This window comes from Centruroides sculpturatus, unplaced genomic scaffold (genome assembly GCF_000671375.1).
Source record: "Centruroides sculpturatus isolate CEXI.00-Female unplaced genomic scaffold, Cexi_2.0 scaffold1436, whole genome shotgun sequence".
Taxonomy (NCBI): domain Eukaryota; kingdom Metazoa; phylum Arthropoda; class Arachnida; order Scorpiones; family Buthidae; genus Centruroides; species Centruroides sculpturatus.
In genome coordinates, this window is record NW_019385730.1 from 141,413 (window position 1) to 165,303 (window position 23,891).

The 23,891-nt window shown below is 30.1% G+C and overlaps 1 protein-coding gene and 1 long non-coding RNA gene across 7 annotated transcripts; both read left to right on the forward strand.

The window, feature by feature from the left end:
* Positions 1 to 664: 664 nt before the first annotated feature.
* On the forward strand, positions 665 to 17,473 carry LOC111641604 (NACHT, LRR and PYD domains-containing protein 2-like). Of its 6 annotated transcripts, none has more exons than XM_023387792.1 (8): positions 665 to 992; positions 9,013 to 9,132; positions 11,057 to 11,287; positions 11,371 to 11,439; positions 11,537 to 11,624; positions 12,608 to 12,659; positions 12,986 to 13,114; positions 16,060 to 17,473. In XM_023387792.1, exons 5-8 carry the CDS (start codon positions 11,550 to 11,552, stop codon positions 17,307 to 17,309), a joined length of 1,506 nt encoding a protein of 501 aa, XP_023243560.1. In that variant the 5' UTR covers positions 665 to 992; positions 9,013 to 9,132; positions 11,057 to 11,287; positions 11,371 to 11,439; positions 11,537 to 11,549; the 3' UTR covers positions 17,310 to 17,473. The 6 variants fall into 6 exon arrangements, with proteins under 6 accessions (XP_023243560.1, XP_023243559.1, XP_023243556.1 ...); XM_023387791.1 differs by lacking the exon at positions 665 to 992 and having other exon boundaries at positions 8,397 to 9,132; positions 11,057 to 11,153; positions 11,223 to 11,287; XM_023387788.1 differs by lacking the exon at positions 665 to 992 and adding an exon at positions 8,397 to 8,909.
* A 1,753-nt stretch (positions 17,474 to 19,226) lies between these two features.
* On the forward strand, positions 19,227 to 23,407 carry LOC111641608. Its single transcript, XR_002759435.1, has 3 exons — positions 19,227 to 19,623; positions 20,816 to 20,867; positions 23,280 to 23,407. It is a non-coding gene; the product is annotated as an uncharacterized LOC111641608 (long non-coding RNA).
* Positions 23,408 to 23,891: the final 484 nt, after the last annotated feature.

The following is a 23,891-nucleotide window of genomic DNA, read 5'->3' on the forward strand; positions in this document are numbered from 1 at the left end:
TACCTTACAAAAATAACGATTTTGTTAATAATAAATTACTAATAACAAGAAAACATTCCTAAAAGTATTATTACCTTATAGTTTACACTCCCTTGACTATAAACAAAAACAAAATGTCAGAGTGCTTACGACTTATTTACCGTTATTCATCTTATTTTTGTAAAATTTTAATAATAGATGGCAGCAGTTAACAGTGAAACCTATCAAGGTTAAAGTACAGTTTCCTTTTACAATTGCGTAAAACAACTTCCTCGAATGTCTTAGTGTAGTGTTTAATTGNGCGCTATCAAATAAACTGCAAATAATTAAATAATATAAGGTGAATACTGAATGTGTGTGCTGATAAAAACAACAGAAGTTCCTTATTACGAATAAAAAAAATTAATTTATTAGCCTTAAATACCTTACAAAAATAACGATTTTGTTAATAATAAATTACTAATAACAAGAAAACATTCCTAAAAGTATTATTACCTTATAGTTTACACTCCCTTGACTATAAACAAAAACAAAATGTCAGAGTGCTTACGACTTATTTACCGTTATTCATCTTATTTTTGTAAAATTTTAATAATAGATGGCAGCAGTTAACAGTGAAACCTATCAAGGTTAAAGTACAGTTTCCTTTTACAATTGCGTAAAACAACTTCCTCGAATGTCTTAGTGTAGTGTTTGGCTGTAGTTACTACGGTTAATCGAGATGGCTAATCGCTAGTTTGATAGAAAAGTAGTGATTAATACAGGTATACCTTTCTAGTCACTATATTTTTGGAGTAATGTTACCGGTAATCGAGTAACTACTATTATTTAAAACGCTTCGTATTGTTTAATCGAAGATACTTTCAATCTGTACAGTGAGGTCACTGAAGTTAGTGATGACGTGGATGCATTCACGTGCTACTCGAATGAAGTGACACATGCATTTCGTACTCCATGTTTATTAATTGTATGAAATGTTAACACAAAACTGGAATTTACTTTACTTCGGAAAAGTAAGATATTTTTGATATTTTTTAAAATCAATTCATTCAACTATATTATATTTTGAAACAAATTTATGAAGTACAAATATTTAAAAATAGAACGCATGTCTTAACTCACTCTGGAAACTTCTATGAAACTTATCTGATCACATTATCTAGAAATTTTACACTGCAATAATCTGTTTTCATCTATCAATACTTTTTAAAAAATATGCGTATTCATTATGCTCGTTTTACTTCTATAAATAACATAAATAAATACTTAATAAGTAAATAATAATATTAATAAAATTACTTAAAAACACGAGGATTAAAGAAAGTATCAAAATATGGTAGTGAAGCGTGGTTAGTAAATAATAGAGAACGACCGAAACTTAGTCCGTGTGAAGTTTATGATATCATTCTTGGGATGTGCTAGATTAAAACACTAGAGGAATATAACACGGGATGAATTGGGAGTAGAACATATAAAGGATTAGACAGAGGCTTATCGGAAGAAATGGTTATAACAATCGTATCTAAAACTATCTTCGATTTGCTTTTTAATTACAGAACACAGGATAAATAGAAATAAAATAGTGGAAAAAGATACATGGATGGTAGATAAATATTTTCATAGTTGAAGGATACAAGAAAGAACGTGAGATCCAAAAAATGAATTGACTTACAGTAATGAGGATGATTTTTTCTCTACTTGTGTTGACGCCTTAATTAAATTATGAAGTATAAATAATTAAAAATTAATAAATCATGTATAAGTTATACTGCATATTCCTATTTATTTATAATAAATACTTGATATTAAACGATCCGACATATTGTTTCATTTATTCGAAGTATCCTCGAAAAGTCGAGGCATAGAGAATCCGTTAACTTTACGGAAGTATAATTATATTATGGATATAATTAGAATTATAATTTTATTCATACAATAATGTAAATTATACGTATTAATTTGTAAGTGTTGATAAATTTAAATAAATAAATAGGTAAAATTTGAAAGCTTAATAATTGCAAATTGTAAGCTTGGAAATTTACAGTTCATTCGCAATAGAGTCACATTTATGTATTAGAAGTTGAACTTATTTATGTTTAAAATGTCTGATTGTGTTCTACCAAAATCTTAAGAATTTTCCAAGCATTAAAATCATGTCAGAAATCAATCTTCAAACTTCTATGGCAGGAGTCAAATCATATATTTTTGCTATAGCATGCACCAAATCCTGCGCGTTAATAGTGTGTATTCATCTCACAATGTTTTCTCAAATGTATATATATTTTCAATACAGGACTTTCGCTACAAGTAGATCTTTCAGGAATAAATGATAAATTATCTTATCAGTAAATTTTTCGCAGATAAAGAACTTGAGTGCGCATTGTTATAAAATGATCTACTTGTAATAATCGCGTAACTGGGCGGTTTGCATTGTGAAGTAATCTGTGCACAGTTTAGTAGTAAATCTAGATAATTACATGGTTACAATTTATCATAAAATCTTATGCTATTTTATGCAATTTTAAATGCCTTTTTTGATTTTTAGCAAATCGTGAAATTTCTTCTGTCAATAAGAATATGGAAGGCGCGATGCTCATCTTTAAAGTTCCACTGAAAATATTGTTTTATGACGCATACTTACAGAAAATGATTTTATTTCAAGTGTAATTCTTCAAGCTTCTTTCATATATAAACAAGTATTTATAGATAATTTAAAAGTAATAAAAAGTACATATCTGTACTTATTTATACAGACATTATAAGAGTATAGACTTGAAAATTTATTTATGTTTATCGGTGCAGGAAAATTCATTTATTACGTATTGCATATGAAGATCTGCATGCGTAGCGTTATACTCAACTGTTGTGTGTAAGGTAAACAGACTTATGTGTACTTTAAAATCATACTGTTGCTTAAATTGAAGTTTAAAAGAAGTTTAATAAATTTTTGTATCTTACATGTAAATAATTTAAGTTGAATTACAAAAATGGCAGAAGCAGCATCTTCAAGTGACGTTGTTGCAGTTGTTTCTTCAGTTAATTACAAAGAAATTGCAAAAGTAAGTTGTCGAAATGCAATTTGTTTATTANCCCATTACTGTTGCCCCTATACCAGGGGCAACTTTAATAAAAATAATTAAAATAATTACAACTTTACAAAAAGAGAGAAGTTGCCGATCTTGCCCCTATACCCGGGGCAACTTCGTCAATTTCTCTCTTCTTGTAAAGTTGTAATTATTTTAATTATTTTTATTTCCAAACTGATTTTAACCAGTTCTATAGTAATGTAACATTCCAATAGACAATATGCAAAGCGTTTTTTTTTCGGTTTACAGCAGTATTTATTACACAAAATTTAAGTAAAGGTTAACATGCCGATCTTGCCCCGATCTCCCCTATGTGTTGCACGTGAAGATCTGCATGCGTAGCGTTATATTCAACTGTTGTGTGTAAGATAAACAGACTTATGTGTACTTTAAAATCATACTGTTGCTAAAATTGAAGTTTAAAAGAAGAAGTATATTAAATTTTTGTATCTTACATGTAAATAATTTAAGTTGAATTACGGAAATGGCAGAAGCAGCATCTTCAAGTGACGTTGTGGCAGTTGTTTCTTCAGTTAATTACAAAGAAATTGCAAAAGTAAGTTGTCGAAATGCATTTTGTTTATTAGATTATAGATAATTGTTATATGACACAACTAATATCTCGGAATGACTTAAAGACTTTATTATAACCATTGGCTATCCCCTTTTATATTATAAAAAGCTAGTATATTATAACTAAAAACTAATGTAACTATCCTCGACAGTCCTAGTGTTGAGAGAGAGTTTGCATAGATTCGCGGGCGGATAAATACCTTATAGAGAATCTGAGAATGTTCTTCGTTGCCGATCGAATTGATGACTCAGGAGTTTCGACAGAAGGCTCTTCGAATGGAGGGAATTCACTAGGGTACGATTAGATGACAATCTTCAATGTTTGTAAGATATCCGAGAACTCGGACGAACTGTAGAAAGTGCAAACTTTCGATGACGACGGACCCTCTGTGACGGACGAACTCTCGTCTTGTCATCGGACTTCGCCTTTTATTTCGGGGTCCTCAGCTCTTTCTTCTAGTGCATATTTTGGGAACGTAAATCTTCACGTCGAATAGCGATTTATTCGTTAGGTTTCTGGTGACAGATTCGATGTATCTTTATGGAAAGGAAGTGACTTCAGTGTTAAAAATAACATCATATCCTTTGCATTTAATAACCATTTTAAAATACAAAGACAATACAAACGATGTTCAAGTTTTATAAATTCTTTTTCACTCTATTCAAGAACTGAACAGTAAACGACTTGTAGCAAAAACTTCATAAAATTGACAAGTAAATACTATTTCTAAAAAGTACACATTAAAAATGCTCATTTTTATTTTATTCAATTCTTAATTTAACTATCTATAAACTATGAAAACGAATTCAAAGAATGTAATAAATACAATATTCTTCACTTACAGGCAAACAACAAAAGGAGGGAAATTGAAAATATATTCAAGGAGGTCTTAAACAGTAAATACTTTTATTTATTTATTTATTTATTATGCATTAAACCTTTACATTCATATAATGGAAATACTCTACAACCTATTTTGTTCTGGTTATCTTTTCTTTCGTAAGTTTTTTATGAATCCATAAAAATCTACAATTTGTATTAAAACAAAAGATGTGTTTAATGCATAAAGTTTTCTACCTGTAAAAAATTCATTATTTTACTTTCTTAAGAACAAGAGCATTATGCCTATAACAGAAAAAATTATTATTTTAAATTTTTAATTACGCGAATAAAAAATGAGAATCGAACATGGGAAAATAGAAATACGGCGAAATTAAGAAAAAATTGTGTGAAATATTAAAAAAACAATATCATAACCTCACTGAATTATTATCTATTACACAGAAATAATTAAGGACCTATGAAAGTTTTCTTTAGCTGAAAATTATTCATATTAAATATAATGACAATGCACTATTATAATTCGGTAAAAAAAGCGATATTCAATTGCCTATTTATTCCAGTGGAGGAATGCAATCAACATTTGACAGTGCTAAAGAACTGTACAAATGTTCACGTAGGAACGAAAATAGAAATTAATTCCGAAAAAAAGTAAAAGAAGTATCTTAAATAAAGAAGACGAAAAAGAGATAGTAAGACACATCTTTGTAATTCGAATTTCTATGCTCTTTTGTACCGAGAATAAATATTTGTAATTAATTTACCATATTAAACACTACGCGAATTCTTTAAAAACGTAAACATTTTTACACAGACTTTAATATTAACCCTTTCTTTTCCTCCTGTGTAAGGGAATTTCGAAAAATTCCCTCTTAGCGCACACTTCCACGAAGTACCTTAACTGTGTACCAAATTTCAACTTTCAACTCTTAATTGTCTGGGCTCTGTGCTTATTATTCTAACACAACACAAAACTCAATTTTAAAGGGGTGCTTCGAGTCGAGTTAACACCACACATATGAAAACTGTAAAATATCCTAAATTAACAAGTTAAACAAGTTAAAATCGAAATTTTAACTTGTTTTACTGTAAACAAATTCAAATTAAAACAAGTTTCATAATTTTCAAATACAAAATAATACAAAATGAATTAAGATGATCTTTAAATAAATTTCACGTTTTTTTTTTTTTTTACTTATAGAAATGTTCAAAAACTGCTGTCAGAAGTTGAAAAACAAATACATAACTTATTTTTCCTACATGAGATCTTTCTTGTGGGAAGGCAAAAGGAACGATTTTCCTTTAAAGGATTATTTTGTGGAATTAACAGTAGAGAAGGCAGACTTATTTGGAAAGGAAAGCGGAGACAATATAAGTTTGAAGGAGATATTTTCCACAGAAGAAGATGGTCATCAAACCATTCTGGTGACAGGAGATCCCGGTTATGGTAAATCTACTCTGTGCAAGAAAATCGTATACGATTGGGCATCCGCGAATTATCTGCGACACTTTCATCTAACATTTATTGTCATTTTAAGACAATTAAATAATAGAAGTGTGAAAGATGCCTTACTCAATGAAATACACGGACATTCCTCAATGGATAGCGATTGGAAATTTCGCGATAAAGAAATGAACATTTTAGTTATTTTGGACGGGTTCGACGAGATTGTAGAAAAAAGTAAAATTCTAAAATTTATAAGGGAGGAATCTTTCGATATTTCTAGTCGAATGACGATTATGGTTACGAGTCGACCTCAAGCAGCGGAAGACATCAGAGAGGACATGAAAATGAGGTTTTCAATAAAAGGGTTTTCTCCAGAATACCAAGAAAAATACATTTAATTAATATTTATAGAAGACGAAAATAAGGCCAACCAACTTTCTTCTTTAGTGACACAAAATCACTTTTACAGAGAAATAGCAGAATGTCCTTTAATGCTTGATATGTTGTGTTGCCTTCATCACAATTTGGAAATAGAAAGTCTTGAAACGATAACTGATTTATACGTTCGAATATTCTTTCTCATAACCGAACGTTATGTTAGAAAAACTGACCAAGAAGGTAAGTTTAAAAAAGGGAAATATTTCGTGGGAGAAAATTTGCTAGTGAAATTGGCGAAATTAAACAAAAAACTGACATTTTTTACATCATTTTCCTTGGAGGAGTATTTCCAAAACGAAGACGAATATAAATTTATCATTGGACTAGACATTCTTACTCTCGAGTCTTTTTTATGAATCTGAAAATATAATTGAATATAATTTTGTACATCGTACATTTGGCGAATTTCTCTCAGCGTTTTCAGCATATACCGGTTATCTCTCATTTTCGTATATAACTTATACTATAGAGTTTTTTTTTCTTATTGGGATTTTATAAATATGATTTGTTTCCTAAAAGATTTTTACGAGCTCTAGAAAAAAAGATATTTACTCCCGAATTCATGCTCCAAGTTCACAAACAAATCGAACTGAAGAGAAATTGGGAAGAGTTTTGTTCTCATTCGGATGTGCATTGTTTTCCTTCGAATTTCTCTCATTTCCAACAGCTATTGACGTTGTATCAATTCAGAAAGTTGTATTTATATTTCACTGACACTGCGATCGAATATGACGAAGTGGATGAAATAACGCATCGCTTGAGCATTTGCAGGTGTCCAAATAATTTTCCAATTTATATTATTTTAGCTGTTTACTACGAACCTTTCCGATATCATTGGGATATCAGAGAATCTGTTTTCACGAATTATCTATTTCTATCAAATAACCAACGAAATGAATTTTGACGTCTTTTTTATTGGCGTAAAATTTCATTCTATTGGTTCGTACGAAATGTTCACTAATGTAAATTGCAACTTGGATTTACCTGACGACGTGCGGGAATTAGTTGCATTGGAAACTGAAGATGATTCGGAAGTTACTGGCAATTTCATTATTTCGTTGGAGCAGTACGAAGTTTTACGCGATCGTATCAAATTTAAGTCAAGCAGCAAACAGAACTCAATATGTGTGATGATGACACGAGTATAAAATACTGTATATATTTGATTTTTTAAATGATACAATAGTTTAAACTTTACTTATAAAATTACATGTACTTTTCGGTAGCGAATTTCAATGTGCTATTAGTAAAACCTGAAATACTAGAACGACGTGAGTCGTGTGATTAAACATTATTGTCAGATTATAGCTAAGATTAATGAGAAAATAAATGCGATAAAGTACGATGCGTTTGGTTTTAAACTGATTTTGTTGAACTGATTTATGCACACTAAGTTTGCAGTGTTTTAGTGTTGTACACAGTAGTTTTCTGTTCAAATAATACGCTATGTTATCTTAACGGAATAATATATAATAAATTGAGTTTTTTTCCTCATTATTTTCCTCGTTACTGAAATAAAATTTGTATACATTGATATATAGTGTAATAGACATGAACTTTAGCTATTGCAAACACTGTATTTCGAGATACACTGCTTCTATATAGCTACAGTTTGGCTATTAATGAGGACTTATCGCATTAGAATCAGAAAGGAGAGCATATTACAATTTCTTTATTCTTTTGGAGTTAGTTAAAATAATAAAGAGTTTCTTATGTTGTCACATTTTTTATTTTGGTGATAAGTTCTCAGTAGTAGCCAAATTGGAAGCTGCATTGACCTCTAGTGTTGTGAATACTGTCAATTTTTATATTATTGAGTGACGTAGAAGAACACTGAAAACACTTTTTTATTTGTACTGATGAGTAATGAATATTAAAATTGTTGTGTGTTTTTTGGTGTGAAAGTATTAAAGCCGCAGCATGCATACCTGCAACGTGCAAAGAGAAGTCGCAAATTAAGTCACAACTCTTTTTGCTAACAAGCACCCATGCACGCTGACAGTTTCATTTTGTTTTCTTGTTTTTCCCCCAGTTTTGACGTGACGTAGATATTGATAAAGAGGAGACAATTTAGTCACATCCTCATCTTTAAAGCAAAAAATAAGCTAAGTCCGAAATTTATACAATAATAAAACTCTAATACTTTGTATCAATCATAATAAATACGTCTTTATCTAATCGAATTAAAATGCCTATAAATTTGGAATGTATACAAGTAACAATAGAAGGACGAAAAAGAAAGTACCTCGAATTGTTTTCCCGATTAAAAAAATAAAACAGTTTAATTGATTAAATACAAAACATAAATTTTCTAATAATATTTCTTTGAATTTGAAATTAAAATACAAAATTAACATTCCAACGTGCATGCAGATTATTTACAATTATCGAGTAATGTTTTTGTAGAAACTTGTCATAAGATGGCAGCAGTTAACGGTGAAAGATTTCAAGATTAAAATTTAGTTTTCCTTTAGAATTGCGTAAAACTACTTCCTTTAGTGTACGAGTGTATTGTCTCCGTGCTGTTAATACGGCTAATTAATTGGTAATTAGTAAACTCTTGGATAAAAAGTCACTAATTAATACAGGTATACCTTTCTAGTCACTATAGTTAATGACTAAAATGATGTCATTGAACTTATTAATAGGTTGATGAAGTCTCGCGCTATTTGAGTGGATTTACACTTTCATTTCGTACGCCATGATTTCCAATTGTATGAAAAGTTAAAACAAAGATTGGATACGGCAGGAAGCTTCACTTGCGAAAAGTAAGATACATTTGATACTTTTTAAAATGATTTCGTTAAACGATATTTTTTCAAACTAATTTATGCAGTAAAGTTATTTAAAAGTTAAAAATTATTTATAAGATATAGTGTGAATTTATTATATCCAGTGTATAGAGTGCGGATTTCTAACTAATATGCCATAAGTGGTAGTTAGTGACAGAGTTACTGTGAGTATACTGTATATCAATATATGTACAAATTGCAACGAATAGACAATTTCGTATTTGTGCTCTTTTGTTAATTTACACTTTTACGTTAGGTTTTCTGTCATTTTGGGGCATAATTTCCTTTTTTGTGCCATCTCTTTTGAACATTCAATCAATTTTATTGTTCGCACTGTTCTGAAATGCTTAAAAAATTAACGTTTGTAACTGTCATAGCCACTGTGGTCTAGTCTAATATCGTCATTCAGAGAGTAACAATGGAAGGATGTGTGATATTACGTATCTCGATTATATCAGAAATGGTGACAACTTTCCTGGATTTTCAACGTAAAAATGTAAATAATTTGCATAATTATCTTGATACCTACAGCGAAATGATGTAATTCGAATTCTTTGTAAATTATATTTGTATTATCTAAAAACATTTTATAAATATTCTGAGAAGCAATGCAAAACAGGGTTTGGAGCAGTGTAGCCCAGGTTCACTCTGCAACCAAACATTTAATTGCTTAGTACAGTTATTGCAGATAGGAATACATTATTCGAACCTATTTATTCAGTAATTTATTTATAACCTACAGTGATCCACAGTGTAACCTCCTATCGATTTATGTGAGTGTTTCTTAATGTGAGAAAGTATTCCACAATGCGAATAGTAACGATTTGTGTTTTATCTCTGGATGCGTAATACAGTAGAGCGTCGTTTATCCGAAGGTGGGTTATCCGAAGGAATTCCAGTCGCCAAATTTAAATTTTCGCCAGTGCTGTGGCGCTGTAATCTTTGGCCATGTCTTCGGCTACTCAAATATTTTACGTTTTTGATACTAAATTAACTTCTGAAGTATAATTTTTTATTGTTTTTATATTTTTCAATATATTTATTTTGTTTGTACAAAATAAAAAAATAATTTTTAACGATACAATAGTCTTCGTTAGGCTTAACATCGACGAAAATTCAACGCGAACGACACGCAACAGAGAAAAATTTCAACACGGGATAAATTAATATATTTTTTCGTACATAATTGGTTATCCGAAAAATAAGTTATCCGAACAACCCCAGTCCCCAATTGATTCGGATAAACGACGCTCTACTGTATTAAATTTTAAAGCTGTCTTAACCTATAGAATTTTCACTCGACTAATTGCATACTGTCAGTGCCAGCGATAAACTGGAAACTCTACGATTATGTCGGCACCCTCCCTACTACTCTCTGCACAGTACCTTTTCTATCTTGAACACAATTTTCAAGAGGGAGTGTAGCAGTGTTTTGAAATTCACAATTGTGTATATTACTACAACTGTTAAGAAACATTGCTTTATATGAATTTTATATGAATTTTAATGATACAAATTGATCTTTTGGTTTCTTGTGTTAATACGCAATTTTAGTATTATTCTCGAATATATCAGACTATAATTAACATATAATATTTTTTTGTAACAAAGATATGAATTCTGTGTTATATGTGTATGATTTGACGACATTTATATCTAAATTTTCGGGATGAACTTATTCCTTAAAGATCCGATCTTCCCGGATACCTGCGATATCTTTTTTGTGTAAATTGTAAAATATCATATTAAAATGCATTAAATTTTGAATTTAAAATTTATTACTGAAAAACAAGGCACATTGAATTATCTGTAATGTTACTTTTAATAAGGTTGTATATAATTGGGCAGTTCACATTTTTGAGGATACCTCGTATAAGACCAAATCTTTTTCTTTCTGTAGCTGACTTTAGTCACTGGTTAATCAACGTAATAACATATTTTACAAGTTAGAGTGAATCTTCAGAAGAAAAAAAGTTAAGCTTATTATATGAAGTCCGGTATTAATTACTTTTTGTTTCCTCTGTAAATTTTTTACTGTATAATGATTTTAGGTTTTCTTATTTTAGCTATTATATGGTTCCGGTTAAAAACTGGTACCCTTAACTTTGCTAGAAACCCTTCGTGCTATCATGTAAGTATTGTCTAGCCATTATATCTATATAATATGTACATATTACAATAATACTATAGTATTATAAATTATTATCGGTATAGGAGAATTCGACTACGACAACGCATATGAAGACCTGTTTACGTAGAGTCATATTCAAGTGTTATAATAAGGTAAATAGTTAAACGTTTTTTAGTCATATTACAATAGAATTAAACTAAAACAAAGAAGTGTGTCAAATTTTTATATCTTACACAAAAACTATTTAAGTTGAATTACAGAAATGGCCGAAGCAGAAGTTTCAAGTGAGGAAAAGAGTGTCGTAGTTCGTCCAGTTAATTACATACAAGTTGCAGTTGTAAGTCGGCGAAATGCATTTGATGTTAATGTAAATTATAGACAATTGATTTGTGTCACAACTATTATTGCGTAACGAATTAAAGTTTAATGAATTTGTTCAATTTCGTTGAACAAATTCAAATACGTAACTTCGTCATCGTTAAGTTTTAAGTACGAGGAAAGTGTTTCAAATAGTGAAAATTAAATAGGGTAAATCGGATTTTGATGGTGACAGGTGTAATTAACGCATAAGCTAAAAATAATCTGCAGTTATTAGTATATTATGTTGGTTGAAAATCATGCTCGTTTTCCGTAAAATATGTGAATAAATACATCGAATGTTTTTCTTTCTGATATCCAGAATTCTTTACACATGTTTACGTTTAATAAATTCTCGAACATCTTAAATTAAAATATTAGCTGAAAATTTTATGTTTCTTCCTCCTAATACTTCAGATAGTTTGATAATGACTCTAACTGTAATCGATATAAAATAATACAGTAAGCTTTTATACAGGGTGTACTCATGTAGACCAACTGTTCGCCAACAATCTCACACTTCTAAAGGTGAGATTATGATTTAGCAAAAAATTCTATCTCGTTTTTATGAATTTGTTTTCCAGAAAATACTATTATGTTGCGTGTTTATGTTAAATTTGGTATGATGAAAAAACACCAGTTCAGTCAGGTATTTTCCAATATAATTTATTTATACATTCTCAGCTTCCAGAACATTTATTCGCTATTATTTTTCTTATCGAACTTCACAATGATAACAGAAAAAACTTATATTTAACTTTTATTTATGCCTTTCGGTGGGTATTCTCACAATAGAACAGTGTAGTGATGAAAAATGATTTCAGATTCTAATCGAGTGCCTTCGTAACGTGGTTGCATAATAAGTAGTGCATTAATATTAAATACAGTTAATATTTTTAATTTAACTTTTTATAAACTATACTGTAGACAAGTTTAAAAAGTATAATGTATATTATTTAACAGGAAACGGACGGAGTGACGCAGAAAGAAAATATATTTAAAGACCTATTAAAAGGTAGATGCTTGTGAATCTTTTATTTTATAAATTAAATTTTTAAATTGTTATATTTTAATATTTTTTACGGAGATGATTGTTAAAATTATCTTAAGCGCATAGCCAAACAATCGCCTTAAATACTCGGGCTATAAATTCGCTATTTTTAAGTGAATAGTGTGCATATTAAATAGTGTGGCTTCGGGTTGTTTAATATGTTAAGTACGAAAATTCTTCCTAGTAAATACAGTTACACATTAACAACTTTCTTATTATTTAACTGCATTTAAGTTAAATTAACATAATAATTAGACAAAAGTATAATATAGATTTGCTATTGATTTCAGTAGAGAATGGTAATGAATACACGATGATGCTAAAAAAGTGTACACAAATTCACATTGGACCAAAAATAGAAATTCATTCCGACGAACCGAAAACAAGATCCTTAAAGAAAGAAGAGGACGAAAGGAATGGTAAGTGCGTGTCTTCACAATACACATACAAAAGAAACATTGTTATAATTTTATTTTTTGTTATTATGTTGCGAGAGTGAATATTTGTAAGTAATTTATTATATTAAACAATACGTGAATTTCTTAATTATATAAAGTGAATTTACAGTAATGAAAAAGCTGTAATTTGTATAGTTTTAGTTTATGGTTCATTGTAAAGTTTTCTGTTAATATGATTATATATACATTAATTTATAATCACAAAAATTAGTTGAATTTACACATTAATTATCTTTGAATAATTTTATAGTCAGTATTTTGTCATTTAATAAAATATCCATTCTCATCTCACTTTGTTTATATAAAAAATATTTACAGTAACGTAAAAGATTCAAACAGTAGATTCATTTTTCATTAGTTTAGAATTCTAAATTAAATTTTTTTTTATTTGTTTTTTACTATTTCAAGGTAATTTGATGAGTAGAAGATGATATAGGTATTGACAATTTCTAGTTAATTGGCATTATTTCATCTGTTATTAAAACACTGATCGAAAGCGCGGGTTAACAGCTACAAATAAGGCCCATCATTGATGAACCAATTTGGTTTATCAATTTTCTTGCATAGGTTTTGTTATTGTGTGCTCATAGACAAATTCTGTAATATGCAGTAATGTAATAGTAATTATCATCAGCTGGAAAATGCCAGAAGAAAGGCTGAACCTGATTAGGGCTGCAAAGATCAATAGATGTGTTGTATGCGACTTTTTTGATAAACTAAAGGATGTATTGGCTCGATTAAATACTTTCGACAAGAGACATCTATAGAAGTTAAAGGCTGTACACTCGCTTTCGTAAACAACAAAATGTGTATGCCAAAAAATGAGAAAAAAGAGTGCATCTTGTAGAATTTGATCACGTTGAAAACTTATCTACTGTTTCGTGTTGAAATGCGCTAAATCAACTCATGTTGCCTATGATTATTTTAAAAGGGAACAGATTAAATCCTGAACGGAATGTAAATCTTTTACCTGGCACAGAGGTTGATATAACTGAGGTTGATGAACAGAGCAAACGTTCATCAAATGGGTCTATCATTTTCAAAATTTTTGTTAAATACATTTATTGTATTAAATTAAATAGCTCTTACTTTTTACCTTAATTAATAAATTATTTGTTTAGGGCTCTTTCGTATGAAAGTAGGTATCATTTGAAATCCCTGTTTCAAATACGGTCTATTACATAAATTTTGGAAAATATATTATTACAGAAAACTTTTCGAATGTTGCTAATTTTAATTTCATATTTCTGCAAGTGAACGACTTAGTATGTTGCAGTACAACTTTCAGAATTTTTATATTAATAGTGAAAATACAAAATGTCTTTAATCGTTAGATGTATCTTATTTGAAAAATGTACTGTACAATAATTTATTATAAGTTCGAAAAAAATACAATCGTATAATATATTAGTTTTCGTTTGGTAAAGAAAAATGGCTTTATGAAGTGTATTCGAAGCATACATAAACTTAAAAAACTTTGATGATTTAATGGACAGCAAGTTAACTTGTTGATAGAGGCTAGGGCGGGATAACTGCGCTTGTAAAATGCTTCTGCCAGAAAAATACCAAAATTCCTTCGGTCTTATGGAATTGGCGATAGCATAGCCGTACAAATTGCAGGAGTAGAGTCAAAATGACCATTGCAAACAAGTGAATTTTGGCATATTCTAAATATATAAACACGTACAGAAAAAGTATTAAAAAATTTTTTTCATCAGTCGACATGGCGAACTATAATATGCTCCCATCTTAGTACAGTATACATACTTATAATGAATGATTCTAGTGTGAGCAATGAACGTCTATAACTGAACTGAAAATGATATCAGATCTGAGTATAAAATGAGAAATTGTGTTTCTGAACTAAAACACTGGCGTATGTATTAGCATTAGGCAGGCCATGAGTGACACGATATAAAAGACAATTTCGGCCAGTTTCTGGTGCAAAATAATGGAATCTAAATCACACACCTGAAAAAACAAACTTGGTCTTTCTTTCTATGGGGAATGCGAATGAAAACAGCACAAAATCGCTTCACGCGTTGCCGGGCATTTCTAGAACGGACAGATTGGAGTAGATAGTCCATAGAAGTAGGAACTACCAGAAAATAAAGTTCTTTCTCTGATTGTCTGTTTTTTAAGTGTGAAAATAGGCGGCCAAAACGAACAACATGGTCTGCTTGCCGCAAGAAAGCTGCCATGTTTTATTCTGCAATACCTAACTGCCTGATGGCGAAAATGAAAATTTTGCTGTTGTTCCAAAGCGTGTTCTACAACACGACGTATAAATCGTCTTCCTACTATACTCCAACATTGTACAATAGTGTGATTGAAATTATCAAACCCGGCGGATGACCTTCTCTATTGGCAGGATGGTATCCATTCAATCATTAATTAAGTCGATGCACTAGCAAAAGCTGTTCGCAGTTTCTAATAGAATTGAGTTCGTTCTTAAAATTTAATTGGTCGAATTTAAGAAACATTTTGTAATTTCGCGTATTTTGACACGAGAAAATTCGAAATATAAAAAAAATTCTTCGACGATTTCGTTTTGGACATTGAAGAAAGCTATCAGGAAAGACAACAATACGTTTGTACTGTACGTTCTTTTTATACCAGTAGCAAATTAACGTTGTATTTGGTTCCTCAAACGAATATTGTTAGCAAACTAATATCAAGAGAGATTCAAGCAAATTTTCATATGTTTATTACTTTAGAAAGTACTGAATGATCACTATTCAATTCGAATGCTTAGTGACATATGATATGGTATACTCTTGATATTGATTAAAATTTTTAGGATAAAAAGAGATTAAATTCTCTTATAATTCTTGATTTGCAAATAAAATAAATAGAATATACACGATATTTCATTAATTATTTTCCCTCCTTTTTTTCTCTTATAGAAATGTTCAACAGTTGCTGCCAAATATTGAAAAATAAGTATATGACTTATTTCTCCTACATGAGGTCTTTTTTATGGGAAGGCAAGAGGAACGACTTCCCATTAACGGATTATTTCATAGAATTGACTGTACAGAAGGCAGATTTATTTGGGAAAAACAGCGGAGATAAAATAAGCTTGAATGAGATATTTTCCATACAACAAGATGGACACCAAACTATTTTAGTTACAGGGGATCCCGGTTATGGCAAATCTACTCTTTGCAAGAAAATTGTGTACGATTGGGCAACCACGAGTTATCTTAAACACTTCGATTTAACTTTTATTGTAATTTTAAGAGAATTAGGCGATGGATGTGTGAAGGATGTAATACTGGACAACATGCATGAACACCCAATAACTGACAAAGATTTGCATCTACAATATAAACGACTGAATATTTTAGTAATTTTGGATGGGTTCGATAAGATTGCAGAAAAATACAAAATTATAATATTTATAAGAGAGGAATCTTTTTATATTTCCCGTCGAATGACGATTGTAGTTACCAGTCGACCTCAAGCAGCAGAAGACATCAGAGAAGACATGAACATGAGATTTTCCATAGAAGGGTTTTCTCCAGAATATCAAGAGAAATATATTAAATTAATGTTTAGAGAAGACAAGAGTAAAGCAACTGAACTGTCTTCAGTTCTAAAAGAAATCGACTTTTACAGAAAAATGGCGGAATGCCCGCTGATGTTACACATGTTGTGTTGTCTTTATCACAATGGAAAGATGACAGAAGTTGAAACAATAACTGATTTATACATCCGAATATTTATTCTTGTAACCGAACGTTATGTTAGAAAAACAAATCAGCAGAACAAGTTTAAAAGAGGAAAATATTTTGTGGGAGAAAATTTGCTAATGAAATTGGGAGAAGTTCACTTTATCACCTCAGAACGATTGAGGAATTGTTTTCCAAATGAAGAAGAATACAACTTTATTATTGGACTGGACATTCTGACTCTCGATTCCTTTTCTGAATGCGATAATATAATTCGATATAAGTTTGTACATCGCACATTTGGCGAATTTCTATCAGCATTATCAATGTACGTCAGTTTTCAATCTACCAATCTATGTATGTTCTCACCTGCTAATAGTATTATTGGTATGAAATTCTTGTTTTTGTTGGGATTTTATCAAGAAGAACCTTTATCCGAACGGTTATTAACGTACGTAGAAAAGGAAATGTTCAAGCCTTAATTCATGCTTCAAGTTCACAAACAAATCAAACTGACAAAGAATTGGGAACGATTTTGTTCTCGTGCAAAAGTGATATTTTATTCTTGGAAAGACTTTAGTGATTTTTAAGAGCTAGTGGAGTTGTATGAATTCAACGAGTTATATTTCTATTTTCAGGAGAGAAAGAATGAAGACGATGAAACGGAGAATGAAGCAATTTACTTTTTCAACTACTGGATTTTTCCGAATAATATGAAGATTTATCTTATACTCTCACTTGACAAATGGCCTTCTGAAAATAAATACGACATTACAGAACCTGTTTCACGTATTATCGAATTGTTTAATGTAACAGACACAAGAGATTTGGACATCTTTCTTATTGGTGTAAGTAAGCCCTTGGATGATTCGTTCGATAGATTCACAAATGTAAATTTCAATTTCAAATTATCTGACCACGCGCGGAAATCAGTAGAGGTAATTGAAGACGTGCAATTGGTTGCATTGGAAACTGAAGAATTCGTAGGAGTTTCTAACAGATATATTCTTTCTTTGAAACAATACGAAACTTTACGTCGTCATATCATATTTAAATCTGCGTGTAAACAGAATTGAAAATGTTTGATAATGTAGACGAATAGAAAATATATATTATCGTTTTGAAATAAGAAAATAGCATTAAGTCTGTTTACAAAATCACATGTATTTTTCACTGGCAAAGTTCAATGTAATGAAATGGGTAGGCTGAAACTTTATACAATGACAATCGTTGGATGCAACATTTATGTGAGAACGTAGCTTACATTAATGATTAAAAGATATTAGTGTTCGGTTGAAATATTCTTGTTAGAATATATCTTAGATAAAAGTAAAATAATTTCATTGAAGTTAATCATATAATTGTTAAGTTTAAAATTGTTTTTGTTATATTAACGCACATTTTGAACTGTTGGATGATTCCATTCACGTGAAATTTTGCGCCAGGTTTTATTATGGTAAAATACATTGTGAATTCAATAGTTGTTCCTTTTGTGAATAGAAACAAAAATTAAATTTGTATAGTTTTTTAAACAATATGGCAAACAAGAACGTTTTCTGTTTTAAGTACTCGAGATATATTGTTTACTACAATAAATTAAAAATAAAATCACGACGTACCTTCAAATACGAAATTGCTCGCCACTTTGTGTCGTTTTATTTCTTATTGTCATTCAGTAAAACAAAAAAATAAAGTATTTTGAAAATGTGGACAATTTTTTTTGGATCTTTAAAAAAACTTTTATGCGATGAAATTCGCAACTAATCTAAGTACACGTATTCCAAATAAAAAACAAAACGTATTTAGGTATAAATTTTAATAACTTTCAGTACTTAATCAAACAGATAACAATAACTATACTAATTTAATAAGTACCTAACAATTGTTAAGACTACAATGTGAAAAAAGAAAAGCAAACACACACACGGCAATTCTCTTTTATTACTATTAGTTTATTTCCCCTTCCATGTTGAGGTAATTACTCAAGATGGTGGTAAACGAAAGGAACGGTGGTTTAAACGTAAATTTATAATATATTTTTGCATTTCAATAAGTAAAGATAATAAAGTGAGTAATTGATACGCGTTCCAAAACTGTGTTTCCTGCACGGAGAACTACTTTGAAATTTTTCATGTGAAACAGATTAACAACTGGTAACCACTCCGAGACCCACATATTTCTGTACGAGGCTTTCCGCATTTCTGGAAAGAAAATGTACTTTAACTTGAAAAGTTATATTAATAAGAAATATTAAAAATAATTATAATAATTCATGACACTTCTCTGAACATCAAACCAAAGAAAAAAAAATTACAATTCAGCTTATTTACACTTATCTATTATGTTAACGGAATATTTTGTCAACAGATGGCACCACGTAACAGTACACTATCGATTTCCTGTGTGTTGCGCAACACTCACCCTTTCAAGGTTGGATGCGTGCTTTCTATGCTAGGGTGTTTCAATTGTTTGCTGTTGTTACAAACGAGACGATCAACTGGTCATCACTAAAATTGATTACACGGTGTTCATTAATTAACACAGGTAACATATTTTATTCGCTATAAACTCGGAGTGATGTTATTGACGTAGCAGCCACGATTGTTTGTAAAACAACGAAGTCGGTATCATCATACGTCTGACGTCACTGGGAAATTACGAGTGACGTTGAACTTCGCGCGTGTTAGCGAGTGAATTGATGACCTATTAATTAAACAAAGGTTTCTAATCGATCGAAATGGGACGTAAATCTTACAAGATAGGATTTTAAGTGGATTTTTAACAGAACCAATAAAAGTAAGCTATTTAAAATTTTCATAAAAATCCGATTATTACAATAGAAATTACTAATTATTTAATAATTAATCATATAGTAGATGCTTATGGATATGTGATAATTATTGTTATTATTTTTATCGGGGCAGAGTGCAAATTATCTGTTAAATTCGGCAAAAAATGGTGAAAATTCGAGCAAATCAAGAACAATATTCAGGGAGACAGAAAAAAACACACAAAAAAATTGGCCATCGTGTTTTTATTTATGTAAAGTTTCGGACCATTTAATTTCTTCGTCCTTCTTCATCTAAATATAGCCGTATGCCAACAATAACAGTATTAGAATGAAGGGGTTACTTTAATTAAGGGATAAACTTTATAAACAAGAGCAGAATACGTTTGTCGTTTACATTTTTCTGCAGATAAACATATATTTTACACAATAATTTGACTAGTGTTATATTACTTATTCTGTAAGATCTTTAATAATTGTTATTCTATATAATTTTATATACATATTTTATAATTAGTACACGGATAACCAAACTTACTCATACATGGACTCTTTCAAAATAAATATTTTTTTCATCAACCTCTTTAATATTATATACTATATATTAAGCAGTATTATTAATAGATATTTTCCTACATTTATCTAAGAGGAGAAACACTAAAAAAATTTTAATACATTAAAAAACTGTAATTCTTTTTATATTTCCAAAGTTTTATCAATCCCTAACTGGCCAATATCAACCCTGTTAAAAACCCTGAATTGTTGCGATATGTATTGTATTTATTCTAACGATATGAAGTGTTAGATGTATTATCAGTTATAGTCAACGTAACAAGGAAAAAGGTGTCCTCACTTGGAAGCATAATCAGCACGTTGCTGGATAAAGCAGTTTTAATACAGATATAGATGCAAGAAAATACTTATCCCATCATTGGCTCGCTTACTTACTTCCCATGTAAAAGTGCCCAATATTTTGTCAGCAATTCTCGCTCGAATAATTTTTTTCTATCAATATTTACCTCTATACATTACTAAAAATTTTACTAACTTTCCTCAAACCTTACACAAATAAAATGAAAATTATATTTATTTATTTTATTAATTTTTCATATGGATATATTACTTTCTCTCTGAAACGATGCTTACTTATTTATTTAAGTTATTAATTAAAATAATTTAATATTTTACTTATATAATTAGGCAAGTGATAAGATGCTGGAACATGTAGATATCTGTCAGGAAGTTCTAAATGGTAAATAAGTTTTTGTGTTTGATATTTTATATTTTAATTAATATCTTAGTATTAAATTACACTTTTTTTCCTTCTTAATCAAAAACTGTTCTCACCGTTAGTTTTTCTGAAATATTTCCATTATTTTAATTATTTCTAAATCATTGGTCATAGTCTCANGAACTTTTTCCGCTTCTACTTTTAGTTTTAATTGACCTAATCACCAATTTCCGTTGGTTTTATATTTCTGATAAAGACTCCTTCACACGGAAGTATTGACTCAAAATTTAGAATTGAAAGTAAATGTAAATATAAACTTTTAATTACAATTTAAAACCATTTTAAATCAGTTGGAGCACGATTAGGAATGTTCGGAACCTGTCATTCGCGGCTTCTTGTGGCAATACACGCCTTTGTTTTGTATTATTTTTGTAAAATAATTTCGCTAAATAATACAATTTTAATTTACTTAGACTTTATAAACGACTTTATAAAAGAAAAAATGACATTTCTGGACTAGGGGCACCTTGAAACATCGAGAAATGCAAACAAGATGATATTACTTTGATAAGTAAAAAACACAATAACCTATAAAGTAAAATTTTTTTCTTTATCACTTCTTTATTCTCGAACAATGAAAACGTGGCACCCCTCTGATGCTATGCTGAATTACCAAAGCAAATTTTTACTGTACTCTACTAAAGTTTATTAAATGTATACAANTATTTTAATTAATATCTTAGTACTAAATTACACTTTTTTCCTTCTTATTTAAAAACTGTTCTAATGACTCATTGTTAATTTTTCTAGAATATTTCCATTATTTTAATTATTTCTATGGTCATAGTATCATTTAGCCCTGCACATCGTTTGTTCGTCCAGGCCCACAATGAGGGGGACCGGATAAAGATAATCGGGGCCCGACATATCCGGACAGACCACCTCAAAAATTTTTCGGCGGTTGTTTCTCGGGGGAGAGGTTTTTTGTCCTTTAGTAGTCCTCCGGTATGAATAGCACTTGTCGAAAACTGGCCTGGAAACAATTATTGTAAAATCTTTAAGCGTTATATACACTAAAGGGCTGTGGAATTCATCTGTGCTGATGATCGGAACCCAAAGACTATTTAACTTCCTTTTCAGATTCGGTTTATACATTTACGTCAAAGCGACATTTGGGCATTCTGCCGAGAGGGATTCCTCTCGGGAGGACTTTCTACGGGAAACTTCACCCTATTTAAGTGCTTCGAACGTGAAGTAAGGCATAAAATATTACGTGCCTGTTGGAGAGGCGCTATCCAAAATATGGATNCTTCTTTATTCCCAAACAATGAAAACATGGCACCCCTCTGATGCTATGCTTAATTACTTACCAGAGCAAATTTTTACTGTACTCTACTAAAGTTTTTAAATGTATACAAAATAAAAATTTTTCAAATAAACAACCGAAAAAAAAACAAAAAGAAATGTATTATAAAATAATGACTTTTCTTACGTCTACTTTCTTGTTTTTTCTTTTTTTCAGAATCATCCTTTTTTTCCTCCTGATCTCCTGTTAATACAATTTTACATAATGTGTCAGAAATTTGTTATTTCTTCCATATCAAGATTTTAAAAAATTAATCGATGAATATAAAATTATAACAAAACGTATTGAAATACTTCAAAGTGTACTCATGTAAATTGGAACTCTAAATTCAATTAAAAAATTGCACAAAAATCTTAATTGAAAAGGTTAGTTATTTAGTACATTTTATTATCTTTCTTGGTTAATTTATTCTAAATGAACGATGTGAAAGAGGTTAATTAATTGCATATCTAATATATGATAATATATATATGTATATATTGTACAGTACCTTCTGTTTCTGTTATGTTTCTTTTACAAATGGCTTCCAAANCAACCTCCAGAATAATTGATAATGGTGTGTAAAATTACCTTTGAATTATGTAGAAATTTTCACAAGTAGAAAAGATTTGTTGGAAAATATTGACCAAAAAAAACTCTTTGAATTGAGTCAAAAATTTAAATAGAAAAATGAACTTAGATCAAACCTTACTCAACACAAAATAAAGAAAAGAGTAAATTTTAAAGAAATTTGCAGTATTTCTCGGAATGAGAAGAATTTTCCGGGTTAAAAAACAATTTGGATCCCGGGCTCCCTGGAGAAACCCTACGAGAGACGTTGACCAGAATACAGCTTCAGGTTCGTCTGAGGGCTTGTGAGTTATTACCCCCGTTACAGGGCAGCTTTCACAAGTGTTATCGGTTCAGTCAGGAACTTACTTCCATGATGGTGTAAAAGCACAGCTCTGCGGTAAAATTCTGTGTTACGTAATAAAAATTCAACAAGAAGATTAGGTTCAATTTTGATACTACCACGTATATAATACTTGGTAATAATTTTTGAATAATTAATTGCATATTATTTTCAGCAGAGAAGTGTAACCAATATCCAGTAATACTCAAGAAATGTACAGACGTTCACATTGGTACGAAAATAGAAATCCATTCTCAACAACCACAAACAAGTTACTTAAAGAAAGAAGATGAAGAAGAAAATGGTGAGTGTCTACACTTATAACGATTATTGGAAAACGTTANATTTTAATTAATATCTTAGTATTAAATTACACTTTTTTTCCTTCTTAATCAAAAACTGTTCTCATCGTTAGTTTTTCTGAAATATTTCCATTATTTTAATTATTTCTAAATCATTGATCTTATTATACTTTATAGATTTACTTATTATAGACTAATAACACTTATACTTTGGACATTTTACCTGTTTTCATTCTTGACTCCTCACTTTGTAAGCTTTTTTAGCCCTACACATCATTTCTTCGTCCAGGCCACAATGAGGGCAACCGGATGGAGATAATCGGGGCCCGCCATATCCGAATAGATTACCTCAAAAATTTTTCGGCGGTTGTTTCTCGGGAGAGAGGTTTTTTTGTCATCCAGTATTCCTCCGGTATGAATAGCACTTGTCGGAAGCTGGCCTGGAAATTATTATTGTGAAATCTTTAAGAGTTGTATACACTAAA

Bases quoted from the DNA above. Each gene is read 5' to 3' on its own strand.
- LOC111641604 (XM_023387792.1), top strand. From the start codon at position 11,550: ATGGCCGAAGCAGAAGTTTCAAGTGAGGAAAAGAGTGTCGTAGTTCGT. The intron at 11,625-12,607 runs GTAAGTCGGCGA...ATTATTTAACAG, and splicing joins ATTACATACAAGTTGCAGTT to GAAACGGACGGAGTGACGCA. The intron at 12,660-12,985 runs GTAGATGCTTGT...TATTGATTTCAG, and splicing joins ATTTAAAGACCTATTAAAAG to TAGAGAATGGTAATGAATAC.